We start from the raw sequence: 18554 nt of genomic DNA, 5'->3' as shown, positions 1-18554 counted from the left end.
AAAGAAACTAGATAGTGGTAATGGTTGCACAACCCTGTGAATACACCAAAAACCGCCAAATTGTACACTTTTAAAAGAGTGAATTGTATGGTATGTGAATTGTATTTTAATAAAACTATTATTCAAAAATAAATTCCTTAGCTTGGCACACAAGGCCCTTGTGATTTGGTATGCGCCTACCTCTACAGTCTCACCTTCCACCACTCTCCTGATTACCTCCCCAAGCTTCAATTACATCAAACTACATGTGATTCCTCAAGAGTCAAGCCCTCTCTATCCACGGTATCTAAACACAGGGCTCCCTCTTCATCTGCCCTTCAAGTTAAGGGTCACCTCTGGAAAGTCTTCCCTTGCACACCCGATTTCAACCACCTCACCTCATCCCACCTCACCCCCAGGCTTTCAGAGCACAGGCATACCTCCATCACATGGCATTTATCATACCAGACTAGGCATTTTATGATCACGGAAAATACTAAGTATCCAACAAGTAACTGTCTAACACACAATATTATTTTCTATAATGTGCAAATGCCACTTAAAAGCAAATTTACTAAACTTTTTTTTTTTTTTGAGGAAGATTAGCCCTGAGCTAACATCTGCTGCCATTCCTCCTCTTTTTGCTGAGGAAGACTGGCCCTGAACTAACATCTGTGACCATCTTCCTCTACTTTATACGTGGGACGCCTACCACAGCATGGCTTGCCAAGCGGTGCCATGTCCGCACCCGGGATCCAAACCAGCGAACCCCGGGTCGCCAAAGTGCAACATGCAAACTTAACCACTATGCCACTGCGCTAGCCCCCTAAACTTTTTCAGATTAAGCAAATATGGCAAAAATCTTACAATTATTAAATTTGGTTGCCGGACATCCAGGATTAATGGTCTATTTTTTCTATTTGTTCAAATTTTTCATAAGCAAAAAAGCAAATTTACTAATGTTTAGGAAAACTATATAAATGTAATATCCTGTAACAGAGAGAAAAATCACTGTTCTGAGACCACCAGAAGTATAAGCCATCCATCACTTTCTCACATAATGAGCTCCTAAAAACATGTACAAAAGTGGAATGTGTAAAAGCAAGGTAATAGACATAAGGGGAATTATGTTCCTGAAAGCTAAAAACAAAAAAAAACAGCTAATTATATCTCATCTTACTTTTACAGAGTTTTTTCCTTCACAATTAAACACAATGAATGAATGTGTCTGAATATAAAAGCTGCATGCTCTTAGAAGGCCTAATGATTATTAGCTTTGTCTCAATTGCATTAAAGTTTGTAGAACCTATACTTCAAATCATTGGTATCAACACTTTCACTTTGCTATTGCTGCTTGTTTTTAAGGCAGAAAGTATAGTTTTAAAACATTTTTTACAGCAATAAAACTCTTCTTAAAAAATTATCTAGGGGCCGGACCTGTGGCCAAGTGGTTAAGTTCACGTGCTCCGCTTCAGCGGCCCAGGGTTCAGATCCTGGGCACGGACATGGCACCACTCATTAGGCCATGCTGAGGTGGCGTTCCACATGCCACAACTAGAAGGACCCACAACTAAAATATACAACTATGTACTGGGGGGATTTGAGGAGAAAAAAGCAGCGGGGAAAAAAAAAAGATAGGCAATAGTTGTTAGCTCAGGTGCTAATCTTTAAAAAAACAAATTATCTAGAAACTTAATATACAAAACTAAATAAAAGCTCAGCTATTCTAGTTTATAGCCTGCTTTAGCATGGTAAGGGGCCTGCATCCCCACCCCTCAACCTCTTGATTCCACTAACAATGCTATAAAAACATGACAACGCCATGGAAACTGACCTGTCACCAAGCAAGCAGAACACCAAGCAAGGACTCAAAATGATACTTCATCAGCTGACACATACAACCCTAATTCAGGGTCCAGCCAAGTGCTTAAGTTAGTGTGCTCTGCTTTGGTGGCCCAGGGTTTGCTGGTTCGGATCCTACGCATAGACCGACATACTGTTCATCAAGCCATGCTGTGGCAGCATCCCACGTAGAAGAACTCGAAGGACTTACAACTGGGATATACAACTATGTACTGGGGCTTGGGGCCACGGGGTGGAGAGGAAGACTGGCAACAGATGTTAGCTCAGGGCCAATCTTCCTCAAAAAAAATTACTAAGTAAATAAATAAAAATGATAAAACCCTAATTCAGTTTAGGAGTATCAATATATGGTATATGAAAGTATCACATGTTCAAAAATCTAAAAGACATCTAGCTGAAAATGACTAGGAAACAATAAAAATTCTACGAGAAGTGCTTCAAAAGGAATACACACACATTCACACACACACACAAATACTCATCTTACTGCATCCCAGCAAGATGGAAGTCCAAGACAGTCTAAGAACGAGATACTTTCTAAATTATACTTTTATCAGAGGTATGCTAATTAGAATAATTTTTAAATAATTTATTTTGTAAAGAATACTGAATTCAAAAAGACTATACTCCTTCAGAAAATTATGGGCTAGAATCATCAGATTTCAATGAGGAGGTAAATCAAACTGAACACTTTATCATGAATATTGAAATGAATAGTAGCTACATTAAAAATACAAAATCTGGTATTCTGGTTTCTGAAAGCATTATTATTCTATTTACAGAATGTTTCCATGAACATAAAACCCAAATTTAAAAGTTTAAAAGCCATAAGAACTTCAAGAAGAAATCAAACAGATTGGGGTAAAAGACTATATAGAAATATATTAACGTTTTCTATCAAAAATGGAATATAACCAACTCCTCTACTTTCCTTTTTAAAAAAAACTAGACTTCTGCTTCCAGCCAAGGTGGAGTGACATGAACAAGATTTACCGTCATCTCAAACAATTAAAAACAGGATAAACATACCAAGCAACAGTTTTCAAGATGTTGGACACCTAGCAACAAAGTACAATGATCCCCAAGAGATGGGGAACAAATGAAATAAATCCTAAAACTGCCCCAGTTCACTGCCTGGAGAGAGTTTCCAACTGGCAGCACAGGGAGGGGGACCCGGGGAAAATCAGGCAGTCTCCTCAAGTTGAGGAGACAAGCTGAGCCCAGGGAAGTCAAGACAGCTAGATTTTGTAGGTCAGAATATCAGAAAAGAGAGAGCTGCACAGAGGGAGAACTCCAGAGATATGCAAAGGGTCCCCCTTGAGTATTAGGCATAATACTGATCAGCACATGCCTGTGAAGAAAATACTTGGGGTTTCTGGATAAAGAACCACCCGCAAGAATAAAAGAGAACAATCCATGAGGCTCACAAAGGACCAAGAAAAGTGCCTATTCCCAATAGCCAGAGTGGAAAATCTCAGAATTCACAGACGATTGATAGTACTCAGTAGGGTATTAGCTCAGTAGGGGGAAATAATTAGCCCTAGACTAAACACTGCTCTGATCCCACCAACAAGGCTCAAAAACGGAATCTGAAATGAACAAACTATTTCTAAGGAACTTAACCATGTTCTAGAAGAAAGCTCAAGAATATTTATAGGAACACATAAATATCCAACATCCATCAAAGTAAAATTCATAATGTCTGGCATCCAAAAAAAACTTACCAGACAAGCAAAGAAGCAGGAAAAGACAACTCAAAATTAGGAGAAAACTCAATCAATTGAAACAGACCCAGAAATGACACAGATGATAGAATTAGTAGACAACGACATTAAAACAATTATAACTGTATTTCAATGTGTTCAAGAAGTTAGAGGAAAGACTGCATATATTAAGCAGAGACATGAAATATATTTTTTAAAAAAGGTCCAAATCACTGGCCTGGTGCTGTAGCGGTTAGGTTCACACACACTGCTGTCACAGCCCAGGGTTCACAGGTTCAGATTCTGGGCACAGACCTACACCACTCATCAAGCCATGCTGTGGCAGCGACCCACATATAAAATAGAGGAAGACTGGCACAGATGTTAGCTCAGGGCCAATCTTCCTCCCCGAAAGAAAAAAAGGCCCAAATCAAACTTCCAAATATAAAACCTGTAATGTCTGAGATGAAAAATACACTAAATATATTATATATATTATAATCTATACATATTATATATTAAATATATTATAATGTAATAAAATATATTAGACACTGCAAAAGAAAAGTAAACATAGACATAGCAATAGAAAATATTCAAAACGAAACAGAAGAAAAGACTGAACAGAGCATCAGTAAACAAAGGGACTTCAAGTAGCCTATTGTACCTACAACTGTGTTCTTTAAATATATACAGTTTATGTCAATTATATCTCAATAAGGCTGTTTTTAAAAACCTAATCTTTCAAGACAAGGCTGAGCCTTCATATTGTCATTTTTCAAGTCCTACATTTATCTTCAATGTAGCCATACATTTTAATCATCTTTTTGGTTTAATTAGGTACTAAATAATCACCTCAAAAAACAAAGCTCTCCTGGGGCTGGCCCTGTGGCCGAGTGGTTAAGTTCGTGCGCTCCGCTGCAAGCGGCCCAGTGTTTCGTTGGTTCGAATCCTGGGTGTGGACATGGCACTGCTCATCAAACCACGCTGAGGCAGCGTCCCACATGCCACAACTAAAAGGACCCACAACGAAGAATATACAACTATGTACTGGGGGGCTTTGGGGAGAAAAAGGAAAAAAAATAAAAATCTTTAAATAAATAAAAAAAAAAACAAAAAAAAACAAAGCTCTCCTAAGTTTTCCATTTCCACTTTCTCAAGAAGCCTTATTTTGAATACGTTAATTGCAATATTTTAACAAATAGTATACTAGAAGAATTCAGTACACAATCATCATATTTACCAGCTGTACAAATATCACATTTCACCATGCACTTTGATTAAAGAGGCATAACTTCTGAACTATAAAAATTTAAAACAATGAAGCTTTCAAGTCATCAGAGCTTCTAGATCAGTGTTATCCAACAGAATTTTCTGGGATAATGTAAATGTTCTGTTCTGCGCTGTCCAATACAGTAGCCAGTAACTACATAGGGCTACTGAGCACTTGAAATGCGGGTGGTGTGACAGAAGTCAAGTTTTAATTTTATTTAATTTTAATAAATTTAAATGTAAATAGTTACATATAGCAAGTGGCTACACTAATGGACAATACAGCTCAAGACAGAAAATTGACTGAAATTTTTAAGAAAGATTAGAATTTTCAAAATTTTTTAACACTTGTAGCTTATATTTTATATAATATTAATTCTGTAATTAATAAACACCATAAAAATGATAAACACTGAAAAACTCCCAGTTTTCAAGGCTTGGATCAAAGGGCCATTTCATCTAAAACTTCTTCCTGGTATTCAGTAAAACCTCTATTGTTCCTACTATCCTGATCTCACTATATCCATGTTAAGTTTCAAAGCAGAACAAGCTCCAAGCCCAGAAGCTTCTATGCCAGTAAAGGTAAAGCAGGAATTGTAACCTTCATCCAGAGAGAGAGAGTGTGTGTGTATGTATGTAGAACAGCACAGAAATATCTTAAGTTCAAGTGAATACAATGGTCAGCCAATCTCCCAATTTTTTTCTCCTCAAAGCCCCAGTACATAGCTGTATATCCTAGCTGTAAAAACATTCTGGTTCTTCTATGTGGGATGCCACCACAGCATGGCTTGATGAGCTGTGTGTAGATCTGCGCCCAGGATCATTCTACCAGCGAACCCTGGGCTGCTGAAGCAGAGCATGCCAACTTAACCAGTGGATCACAGGGCCGGTCCCTCAACTCCAAAATTTTAATTAACCTTTTCATACATAAGGCCATCAAGTAGTCTTTTGGTCACTACATAAAACTGCTAAAGAAGGATAACCATTCCTGGTTTCTTCAATTCCCTACCCTCCAGCACTACCCCATGTCTCCTGGTTCCCTCTGTATACTGCCATCAGCAATGTATGAGGGGTTGGGGAGAGTGGGGAATAGGAAGTAACTGCTTAATAAGTACGAGATTTTCTTTTGGGGTGAAGAAAATGTTTTGAAACTGGACAAAGTAGGAGTTGCACAACACTGTGAACGTACTAAATACCACTGAACTGCTCACTTCAAAATGATTAATTTTACGTTATATGAATTTCAACTTGATAAAATTTTTGAAGAATGTATTTAAGCAAGATGTGCCTCTCTAATTCATATGAATTCATTACGAGAAAGGCATAGAAAACAGGGAAAATCAGCTTTTAACTGCAATTTAAAAGCTCACTTTTCCTTGAGTTTCCATTTCTTAAATAACTGAATTTGGCACGTAATTATCTGATGTCCATTACAAAATGTCTAATAAAGGACTGTCAGTTAAACCAAGCACACCTTCTTATACTCAGAACCACATTCAACTATGACAAGTTAGCAGAAGATAAACCTTAAGATATCTCAACCTGAAGTGGTGGCTCAAAACTATGCTCCCACCTTCAAGAAAGCAGAAGTACAGGGCACCACTAGCTCCCAGAAGAGCAGAGACACCTAAAAGTCTTCAGTTTAAGTAGAAAGCAAGTCTTGAGGCTCTGGCCAGACAAAAACCAGTCCTTAGTTAAGTCAGTCCTTAGTTAAATTACACCATGATCAAATGACACACGGCAAACCTCACATGTGAGTCAATCAGAATGAGGCTTGCAATTTTCTTTAAATATACTATGGTCTTTGAAAAATGCACCAAAATTCACTAATAACACAAAGAAATATATACTTTGGATTGGGGGGGGACCAGGGTTAGTTTGTTTTTTGTTTTTTTGATGAGAGAGGGAGGATGGGAAAAATATGCAAGGGACAGAAATTAGTTGCTGAACAATACCAACCAGAATGCTGTACAGGTGAAATCAAGAGTTTTTAAAAACACACTTAGATATTTTAATTTGTGCATCATTTCACACCTTATTCAAGACATGGTTCTTAAATTCATTCCACAGCTCAAGTTCAATATAAACCCACAGAAAAACACAAGGAGGGGGAGGGGAGAGATAGAAAATATTTCCACGTTATACCCATAAACTAAAACGTAGCCAACATAACATTGTCCTTTGTAACCTTAATTCACACAATCATGCTCCCCTCAAAGAAACTGAAATTGTGTTTTAAGCTCTGCAGATGACTATTTCAACGTACGTGCAGGAGGAAAGCAACTCACTCCAATTTGCCCCAACCAAGCCAGGTACCTCCCATTTCACCTATGTTTTCACTGCCAGGAACTGGACATGAAGCAGGTGCTGGCAACCCTAACCATAAAACTCCACAACACCTGGGGCCGTGTGGAAACAACTAAGCAACTGATGCCATAAAGCACTGCTCCTATGTGCGTTTCCTTAAAGAGGATTTCTGGCTGACTCGCCCTGAAAAACTCGAGACTGAAATTTGAATGAAACTGGTATCTTGTGTTTTCCTTTCTTAGTGATAATAAAACAACGGTGTATCTTACAACTGATGGCATCTTAGAATGGGTTTCCTTGGGCAAGTTATTAGGTTGAACCATGACAATAAGCCTCTTGGTGCCTCTGTTTCCTCACCTGGAAAACAGAGATAACTTTACCTCAAATGACTGTTGTGATTGTTGTGTTAAAATTTTTAATAGATATAAAGTGTTCAAAAGAGCCTGGCACACAGTCAGCACACGCTGACCTGGCACTGATAGATCATTCCTTTGAGGGTTTTCTGTTGGTGACAAGTTGCACGCTCCCATCCACACACTCACCTATTTCCTTATAATCAGTGGCAAATCCATAAGACAGTTGAATTTAGTTTTAGTCCATAGCACCTTCACCTTTTGTAGGCTAAGTGACCACTATGGGAACTAAAGCCATAACTTTAACCTCTAGTTAGCATGCTGCTATAACTACATGCTAGATAGAAATCAAATCAGACTTTTTCAAGTTATCAGGCACTGTAATTTGGGTCAATCGGTTAATAGTACACCAAATCAACTGAAAACACTGAAACAAAACAAAAAAGATGTGTCAATTCTCAGTGACATTCATCTTAGAAATCAGGAGTCCCAGTGACAAATATTACAGGGGCTCTGTACCAAGGCCAGTCTTCGAGCAGAAATACATCCTTGGTTGGATATTCCTTCTAAGCAAAGAACATCAATCAACACCCCATACTAAAGAAAAAACAAAAACTATATATATGCAATCCTAACAAAGGATAGGTATTCAAACATATAAAGAACTCACACAAATCACTAAGAAAAAGACCAACACCCTATAGAAAAATAACAAAAGATATATTCACAAGAGGAACCTGAGTAGCCAAAAAACACATAAAAATACACTTAATCTTACCAGTAATTAGAAAAATGCAAACATAAATCACAAAAGGATAGCACTGCAAAAAGTCAATAAATCTGACATCACAGTGAAGATCGAAACTTATGTGCCTTGTTACTGGCAATGTACTTGTTTGGAAAGCATCAAAGCAAATGGATATGCACAAATAATTCCATTTGCAAAAAGACACTGACAATAACAAAACATTCTTTACCATACCTAAGTTTATGTACTAAACTACAGAAACATGCATGGGACTTCTGATGGCCTTGAGAGTGTGCCACTCAGATCTCCCTCCAGGAGAGAAAGTGCTGAGAGGAGTGTGATGGGCTCCCAGTCCCAGCGGCCCACCACCTTCAGGATGCACTGCAGCATTCACGCCATAGGCATTCCAGAGCACGGCCCTTCCTGCCCAAATGACACCTCTAACAATCTTTGCTCTGGCTCAGATTTTCTCCAAGTGTAATGCAACTTTAGGCTCCTTGATCCAACCACTGTCATCCTTCCTTCTCTGTTTTCCTTCATAAATGTCACACCCACATCCATTCTGAAAGCTTTTGCTACCCCTATGAATCTCTTGCACACCTAATTCTATCCTGGCATCTGCTTCTCAGAGGATACAAACAAACTATCACAGGAATAACATAAATCAACTTCAAATTAGTGAAGCTGGGAGTGGAGGAATTAGCCTTCAGCTGCACCTGAAACAATTCCGGCCTAATATTAACAGCGCTTAATCACAATGGTGGGTACATAACTGTACGTGTTATTTTCTGTTCTATTCGAATGTTTATTTTTTCAGTAACTCTATCTCTACAATTCTATCCTACCTTATAGTAATTTACAGAGACATTCAAATTATGCACAGTAACTAGTCACTTCAATTTTTAAAAGTTTAAATCTTACTTCTGGTTCTAAAATACGAACACATATTATTGTTCTCAATTATTTTACCCAGTAACAAAGCTCTGAAACATTGAAAATTTGAAGTGTGGCCTTACCTGGCCTCAAGCCTACCCTGAGATACTTTTAATGATCAGGTATTGAAAGACAGACAAATACAAGTCACTTTCTCTCTCCAGGCTTTATTTTCTTCATCTAGAACACAGGAAGGTTGGATGAGACAGACATTACAATTTTCTCTCTCATTACTTTGAAGGAGGGAAAATTCAAAGGTTTCAAAGAATTATGTCTAGTGTGCCATTTTTACTAAAATCCACATCTCTAAAGAATCTGACTAATTTGAAAAAAACAGGAGTTTTAGAGCTGCTAATATTTCATCTAAATAACGCTTAACGTTATTTTAAAATATTTATTTCTCTCAAACATTTTAGCAAAATACTTTTTGATACCTTAAACTTACTTTAAAATAGTCCATTTAAAAAAAACAACAACAGAAACCATAAAACTCAACCAAAAGTTAAATACATGTATTAATAAGACTTCCAGAACACAAAGTAGAAGAAATTATATTGCAACTCTACCCATACAGTTTCTAAGGTCACAAATATTTTCCACAATTGCTATTTAAACCTGTAGGAATTAACTCAGTCCAAGTCATCCAATCAGCACTCAATCCCAATTCCCACCTTATTCAGACTTTTACTGTGTTGCTACAGAGATTCTCTCTCCCAGAAAGTGATTTCAAGCTCTCAGTTTTGAATGTAAATTCTAACTTAACACATACTCCTTAGCAAAGATCACTGTGTTCCATTAGAGTAAGGGGACAAACAGAGGCCCTATTTCTTTTACATTACGCCTGGAACCTCTGAAGAAAGGGTCAGAAGAAAGTGATGGTTAAACCATAAATTAATTACAACAATCTACGTAGCAGAGAGGAAAATACAAAAAGTACCATAAACTGAGGGAGAATATAGTAACTTGCATAGAGCTTTGATGTTTCATCTCCCAAGACTAAGATTTTTTTCAACTACATTGCCCAAAGAACTTTATAACCCCAAGGAAAATGGCTCTCTCAGAGTAAGCCTAAATTTCTCGAATACAAATGACCTTTAACATTGCTTTTAAAACTACTCTGCTCTGGTTAGTTTCAACTAGCTAACCCGTAAATCACAGTCCTCAAGCCTGGAAAGGAGCACTGTGGTGGAAGAATCCCTTCTGGAGAGCATTAACTCTCAGTCAAGAACTGGAAAGTTTAGAGCAAAAGCTCCCTAACTCAGAACCCAGTCAATATGCCTTCCCCTGGCCCAGGAATGGATTCAAGCTTTCTTTTGTACTATCTAGAAACTTGATCTGAACAGGTCTACCTACTCTCTCTGGACCTCAGTGTTCTTTTCGGCCATATAAACGTTTTGGACCAGTTCTCTCTCTTCCAGGAAAGGATATTTACCTAAATTGCAGCAGGTATATGTAACTTAAAAGCAATCATCTTCAAATATCTCACTGCACAACGTGTAATCAAATCAATGGCTTCGTTATAATCCAGTCTTACCGATGCAGTAAAGCAGGCAATGCAGGGACCACTACTTGGCAACTTAAGTTACATGAACGATAATTAGAATAAGGATACCAGGAAATACTGTGTGCCAGGCACTATGCTGGGCATTTTACATGTATTAGCACAGTTAACTCCTTCTCTCAAGGAAGAAGTTCCATTGTCTCTCTTTTACAGATGAAGGCAAAAATGAAGTAACTTGCTCAGGACCAAGAGATGGCTGGCAAGACGCAGTGCCAGGATAGGAACTCAGGTTTGACGATTCTCACAGCCCAAGCTCTCACAGTCTACTCTATATTGCCTCTGAAAGAAACATGAAATTAAAAAGATGACTATAATTGACATAATCATAGACTAGTAGTGATGAAAAGAACCCCTGATTCATGATTGAGGAAACTGAGGCTTCTAGAGATAAAATGACCAGCTCTACCTTCTATGACCTTAGTCAGAGAGACAGGGCTCTGAATCTCCTGACAACCAGCTTTAGGTCTCCCTGCTACACTACCTGACGAAGGCGATCACTCAGAGGATTCGCCATCACCCTGACCTCTCATGGGGCGAACAATGCCTCAAAGTATGTTTAAATCACAAAGTACTGACCAAAACTTAGGAATCTTAGGATATTTATAAAGCTGATTTTTACAATGGAACTAAAGCACAGAAAATAATGTGTTCTAAGAGGAACAAAGTAAAAAGAAATGAAAAGCATGTCAAAACACTTTGTTCAGTAAAACTATTCCACGTTAAAGCATAACACATTTTATTAACTAATACAAGTTACCCCTGAAGTGACAGTTGAGCCACTGACAACCACAAATCTGATTAAATATATTGGATTCAATGTTCCAAATACAGGTTGCACGTTTAAAGGACTTTTACCTCAAAAATTTTACCATTAACATATCCTCTTCTGTAAGAGTCTTACTGTTACTATTAGCAAACTGTGATACTGAAAACCAACTTGGGAAAGAAGTTGACATAATAACACACACTTCAGAAAACAAAGAACTCGAGTCAACCTTAAAATCCTGTCACTGTGCTCCTCTAGCTAGAAGACAACAAAGAGGAAGAGGACCAAACAAATGATCAAAGAAATACATAGGCTACAGATTCCTCCTCTGCGGGCTTACTGCTAAGATCATGGGAACATTCACACTTTCGTAGAGAAAAACACTACTCATTTCAAAATAAATTACGCTCCACAAGTGTAGGAAATAACTAACCGGAGGTAGGCTAGAATGAGCATTCCTTCCTCTTACTGCATTCTATGATTACTAAGTTCTAAAAGAAACCAGTGACAACTCAGATTTGCTACAGCACTGAATACAGAAAGACAGTCTGGTCACCACACGAGAACAAAGCCTAAGTTAAACGTTTAGAATTGCATTCTGGTCTTTGTTTTCAAATCTAATTGATGAAACTTTTTCTATCACTATAAATAGACGGTATTTTAATTACCAAGTAATGCCAGAGTCCACTGATCTAGCCTAGGTCTCAATTAGATTATAAGAACTGAATCAGCATTTTAGGACTACAGTGCTCTATCCCCCTCATGCACTGTTTGCGAGGGATGACTGAAATGAATCTTCCTTGGACCATGTAAGGAATATCAGGTGGTCCTAGTTTCAATCATTTGTTTTCAAAATTAAATGGGGTTAAGTTGGAATAGTGTGGACAAATAAAATCTGACTTAAAAAAAACTAAAATCAACTTCTTCCACTCACACATCTTTACCAGAGACAGTTTTCTTAAAAAAGGCTTTCTGACAAGTTTCACATTCACCTGTCCAAATTCTGGTTTAAAAAAAAATAACGATAAATTCAAAACTCAGGCAGAGAGAAAGAAAAAGCAGTAAAAATCACAGTCTCAATTCTACATTATTTCTAACTTGTACTCATGGAAAGAACCTGTCTTAAGTTTAAAGATCTAAAAAAAAATTTTTTGCCATCAAACAAATATGGTATACCATTTCTAGTCCAAAATGGAAGTCTTCTCTTCCCTTAGATTTTAAGTTATACGAGAACACACCTAAAAAAAAAATCACTAGGAAACAGTAAAGTCCCACCATTTTCAGCCATATCTGGGAATGTGTCCCACTGCTCAGACTGGCAAAACAGGGTTTGAAATTATTTCATACCAGTTAGATTCCTTTCCAGATTAAGACAAACACAAAATAAGAAATTTGGAAATGTTAATACTAAGACCCAATCAATTGGCAGTAAGACTATGCAGCAGAACATTTAAGATGTTCTATTTTTTAGAATGGCAAGTGTCTAGCAAATTTATGCGTGCACTCATTCCATCAAAAATGCAAGGACAGCTCAAAATATGATCCTATTACCTTTGCCATTTCAATGGAGAACAACTCCAAAGAAGTCCGGTTCATGACTAACAAAGCAGAGACAGACATCAGTCTTTAGAAGAACGTCAGAAATCTAATTCCTGTTGTTGCCATCAAATATACCCTTTTCTTTAGGCATATACAACATATTTAAATAAAGCTTTCAAAACTAATATAACCAAAATGTATCAAAAACCGAGCAACTAACTAAAACTAAAAGATCTACACAAGCTGATTTTAAAAAAGTGGAGGAAACTTGGTGACAAGCTTTTGCTTTATGTTCTGTGTATTAACACAAAGATGGACTTGACCTACAAAATGAAGATAGGGTCAACGGTAACCAAAAAACAGTATGCTTCCCCTGGTGGCCAACCAAGGAATGGAAAAGGCATTACAGAAGAGAAAAAGCCTGGTCTCCTAGTCCTATCCTGTCACTCTTATGAGAAGTGACTACCAAAAAAGGAAGATGTGGGGGAAGGGGAAACCAACATGAGTTTAAAAAGAACACAAACCTGGGTGTTACACTACACACATTTAAGAGATTTAAACCAACAGACCAAAATGTAGAAGGCAAATATGGGAAAGGTCTTTTACTTCCAGAATGCCAAGAGCTCACTCAGGGATCCCCATGTATTTTCACTTCAAAGAACAAGAACACTCAGAATTTAGCACCTTAATAACAACTTAAGAGCCATCGTTTTTTTTCAAGGACTAGATCCTTGCAATTTTCTGCAGTCTTGTTTCCAAGGAAAAGCATTCGTGCATTTGTTTTCTCAAATAAACTAGTGGTATAACCTACACAGAGAACCTCCAGCTCTAAATCTCTCCAACCAGGAGGACTGTTAACTCCAGTTCCACAAGATTCTCTTTTGAATTTTATTTCTAAAATAAAACCCGCGACCTTCCAAACATTTTCTACGCCAACAATCTTCAAAGACAGTCTCATACAGAAACAGCCTAGAATCTCCTGTATTAAAATCCGACGAATTCCTTTGTCTGATTGGATTTTTTCTGGTACCACTTTAAATTTCCTTCCACACAGACTAGCAGCAAGGGAAGTAAATGTTCATTCTAGGGTGTAGGCATCTCTTGGAGGTGGAAACCATTTGTTAGGCTAAAGCTTCTGAAGGTTCTATTCTTTCACAACCCCTTCCTTAAGAAAAAAGGAAATACACGCACATTTACAAACAGGTCCTAAAATCAAACTGCCACAAGCCTCTCCTCCCCAGGCAGGCGCCCTCTGGGAAGCACACTTCTTTTATTAACTGATTTGGGGGGGTCGTTATTCTACTCGCCCTCGGGATGGGAGGGGAGCCTGGGGACCGGCGGGAGGAGGACAAGGCATGGGGGGCACCCTGGGTAGGGGAGAAGCGAGCCGAGGGCGTCCCAGGTCGGGGGCGCTCGCCGGCGCTAACTCTCCGGCACTGCCACCCCTACCCCTGACCGAGGCGCGGCTCGTCCGGACCCGGGGACCGCCGGAGCCCCGGCCCAGGCGTGGCCGCCCCGGCGCCGCCGCCTCCCCCCGGGGCCGCAGGGGGACAGCGGCACCCACCCGACTGGGCCGACTCGGGCCTTCCCCGTGCGCGGAGGCACGTTGGCAGCACACGTTCGTGTGTCTCCCTCATTCTCGCCCTGCTGTTCTCCCCGCGGACGGCAGGGCGAACACACAAAAAGAAAGTTGTCCGAGGGCTCCCGCCCCCTCGGGGCGCGGGGGACCGGGGCGCACCCGCCGCCGGCCGGCCCGGGGCGCTACTCACCCGGGTCGAAGTCGGGCACCACCGCCTGGTACTGGGGTCCGACGCGCATGCCGCCGCCACCTGCGGGGAAGCAGAGCACGGCGGTCAGCGGGCGCGGGCTGGGGGCGCGGGGGCGGCGCGCGGCGGCTGCCACCCACCACCTACCGTGCTCCTCGTCGCTGGACGAGCCCGAGCTGCCTTCCTCCCAGGAGTTGCTGCTGCTGTTGCCATTGGGCGCCGCCGCCGCCAAACTTTTATTCTGCCCATTATTGGGGGCGGCGGCGGCCGAGGCGGCGGCGGAGGCGGAGGCGGCGGCGGCGGCCGAGGCGGCAGCAGCCGAGGCGGAGGCGGAGGCGGCCGCGGCGGAGGCCGAGGCGGCCGCGCTGGCCGCGTTGTTCCTGCCTCTCCGCTTCCCTGAGACCTCGGGGCCCTTCTCCACCATGGCCGGCATCGGCGGGGGCCGGGGCCGGGCTAAAGTGGCGGGGACCCGCGGCTCCTGAGGAGGGGCGCCGGGCCGGGGGAGGGGGTGCGGGCGGGCGCGGGGCCGGGGGCGCGGCGGGAGCCCGCGGGCGCGAGTTGGGGCTGGGGGCGGCCCTGGCAGGCGGAGAGCGGAGCTGCTTCAAGCCCCCAGCGCCAAGCCGAGCGCAACTTTCGCTCTCATCGCCGCCCGCACTTCACTGGCACTAACTACTCCGGGAGCAGCGAGCGGGAGGGGAGGGGGCGGGGCCTGGGACGAGCAGGGGGGGAAGCCGCGCGCAGCCCAACCCGACGCGGGGACGGCTCCGCCCCCCACGCGCTCCCATTGGCTCTTGTGGGATTTGGACGGCGAGCGGCCGCCCGGTTGGCTCGGCACACCCGTCCGTCCAAGGGACCGGGGCAGGGGAGCCGGGAGGGGGAGGCTCGGGGCTTCCGTTGGTCAGGTTCGGTTGACGCGTATCGCCCGCTGTACGTGGTTTGAGGTTTGCAATCTCTCTACGCCCCATGATCCATCTCTCTAGGCAATAGCGGGGAGTTAGCTGCCCTCCCCGCCCCCTCCCTCTGCCGCGGCCCCTGCCCTTCTCACCTGCGCGCACCCCCCGCCGCCTCTCCCCCGACATTCCCCGAAGGGCCCCACTGAGAGTCCCATCAGCTTCAAAAAGTAAAATATGCACGACGCCAGAACAGAAATTGAATGCAAGGTCGGGACTACTTTCCCCCTTGCGCGGAGGATTACATTCCACAGTTTGAATGGGTTCTATACAAAGAGGAGAAACTAATTGGAAGAAACTAATTGCGCCCCCACCTTTCCCATGGGGTTTGGGGTGTACCAGGTCCGGGGGACCCCTGATGCAGGGGACAGGGTTATCAGGTGACAGTCTCCCCTGGAGGGGAAGGAAGCAGCATGGGAGCTCGGGGGTTTGTGGAGCTTTCTGCTAATGAGGTGGGGGAGGTGGGGAGTCGCCCCAATGGCCCGAGTTGCGGGGCGCGCCGCGTTTGCGGAGGCCGGAGGGGAGGGTTCCCAGCGGCCCCTGCCCGGACGCAGAGTCCGGGCGCGGGGTCCCTGACATCCTCGATGACTGTTTAGAGATCAGTGAAGGGTCCGAACTGTCCTGGGGGGAGGGGAGCACTCCCCATTTCTCTAGTAGGGAGGGAGACTTACAGTAATGGGCTGGGGGCCGGGAAGGGTAAAGAGGAAGAAGCTATTTTCATTCCAAACCCTTGGTAGGGGAGGAGGGTCAACTTCCTCCGAGGCAAGAGCCACTTTTCCGGATCTGCTGCCTGTCCTGCCTCCCCCACTCCACCCCGGGCACCAGGCGAGGGAGAGCACCACCCAGCCCAAGACATCGCTGCCCCGGAGAGTGACCACCGGCCGGCCCAGTAGCTGCCTTATATAGCTGGATGGGGGTAAGGGGAGTGTGACTCCCCGGGAGGTTCATATCTGCCCCACCCCCACCCAGCCCCCAAGCGACGCGCAGTCCGTACAGAATTAGGAGGCCAGAGGAGGTCTATAAATGAATTTTTTTTTTAACGCAGCGGATGGCTATTTTTCTTTTAAGTTGTTTCAAAACTGAGTTTAATACAGGATATAAATAGGTACAGGGAGAAATCTGGAGTCTTATGGTTTTAAAGCCTGAATAAATAAGCAGGGTGTTCTCTTTCACATTTTCTGCAGCATGAACCATCATTATTAACTTCAGTGAAGTGACCACGTTCACTTCTGCCTAAATGGCCTTTAAGAAACAGGGCTGGAGGCCCATCCCGTGGAGGAGCCCTGCCCCCACCAAGTTTAGGGTCACAGTTCCTGGACTCCTCTTGAAAGGATGCCCCTCTCCTTGGAGAGCCCTAGGCAGTGCCGGTATATGCCCCTGGGAAACTCCAGACGGTTGGCCAGAGTAGGGTGCAGACGGCAAAGCCAAGGTTTAGAACCAGAGGTTGCATTCTTGGGGCTGGGCCACCTGGCTGAGGGCTGTGACTCATCTAGAGGCTGAGCACTCTGCCCTGCTCATTTGGTGTCTCTTAAGTTTTACCACCAGACTCGAAAAGTTAGCCTACAAGGGCACAAAGGTGATACTGAGTCATTTATTAGGGCAGCAGGGATGGCACAGCACATGGAGTCACCAGCCCTACCCACTGAACACCAAGGTTGGGGCTACTTCCTGGCTGGGTTATGACTGTGGGTCCATCACTGGACTCCAACCATTCACTTTTTTCAACGAATTTTAACACCTAAGTTACCTCAACATGTGCCAGGTTCTGTTCTAGTTTGTCTGACCCCAAAGCTATGTGGATACTATATTGGCCTTCGCCCTCTCTGTTTCTTCATTGGTAAAACACAGATTATGGTGCCTACCTACTGGCCTGGTGAATTTTCAGAGTCCATCGCCCTGTCTCCCTCCACCATAGGGAGCCCTCCAACCTGAAGGAAATCCCCCTTCCTAACCCCTGCGTGTTGCTTGGGGGGGGGGGGTCCACACCCAACCCTTCTGATGGGGAATTTGCAGTCTCCAACTTCAAGCTGCCCCTCTGTACAGTCAGTGGCCCTGCTGGGGGCTTTCCATGACTCTCCCACTCTCTGAGACTAAGATTTCACACCTTCTCTCTTCTCCCTACAACTCCCACAGCCCCTTCTGCCCTCACTCCCAGCCAACGACCTCACCTCATCCTTCAATGAGAAAAGCTGAAACCACCAAATGGGATCTCTCTCCTCTTCCAGTCCCTCGAGAGGACACATCTCCCTGCCTGGCACCCGCCTCCCTCCACACCCTCATCCCCCGGCCCCGGGTTCCCCCACCAAGATCTTGATCTCAGGCATCCACCTCCTGCTACCCTCCCCTCACTGTTCTCCTGGGCCGTCAGCCTCTCTCTTTCCCCTGGCTCAGCATTTTCCAAAAAAACGGAAAAACTCTCCCTCGCTCCTAAGCGCCCTTCAGCCTCCTCCCCATTTTTCTACTCCTCCAACGAAAACTACAAAGACACATCTATACCTGCCTTCTCCACTCCCTTCCCAGTCTCTCCTCACCCTACCCCAGCAGGGCTGTGTCCCCACTCTCAACTCTTGCTAAGGTCACCCACAACCTCCCTGCTACCCAATCCAGCAGCCACTTTGTGGTCTCACTGAGCTTCTCGGCAGCATCGGAGTCCACTACACCGAAACTCCCTCACTTCTCTGGATGTTGGTTTGCCATCTTCTGGTTCTGCTCCTACCTCACAGGCCACGCCCCTTCCTTCCAGCCTGTAATTGTTGGGGTTCCTCGTGGGCCCTCTTCTCTGTCTCTGCTGCATAGTAGGTGCTCATTAAATAT

The 18554-nt window shown here is 43.3% G+C and overlaps 1 protein-coding gene across 2 annotated transcripts in view; it reads right to left on the bottom strand.

The window, feature by feature from the left end:
• Positions 1-15475, bottom strand: part of RCOR1 (REST corepressor 1) — a 129778-nt gene extending 114303 nt beyond the window's left edge. For both annotated transcript variants that reach the window (XM_070514352.1, XM_070514353.1), the window contains exons 1-2: positions 14938-15475; positions 14794-14853 (exon numbers count right to left, since the gene is read on the bottom strand). In XM_070514352.1, coding sequence (XP_070370453.1) covers positions 14794-14853; positions 14938-15223 — 346 coding nt within the window. In that variant the 5' untranslated portion in view covers positions 15224-15475. The remainder of the gene's footprint in view (positions 1-14793; positions 14854-14937) is intronic.
• Between the last annotated feature and the right edge of the window lie 3079 nt (positions 15476-18554).

The sequence above is a fragment of the Equus asinus genome, chromosome 7, assembly GCF_041296235.1.
Source record: "Equus asinus isolate D_3611 breed Donkey chromosome 7, EquAss-T2T_v2, whole genome shotgun sequence".
Classification (NCBI taxonomy): Eukaryota; Metazoa; Chordata; class Mammalia; order Perissodactyla; family Equidae; genus Equus; species Equus asinus.
Note: the sequence above shows the minus strand (reverse complement) of the source record. Positions and strands in the feature narration are given on the sequence as shown.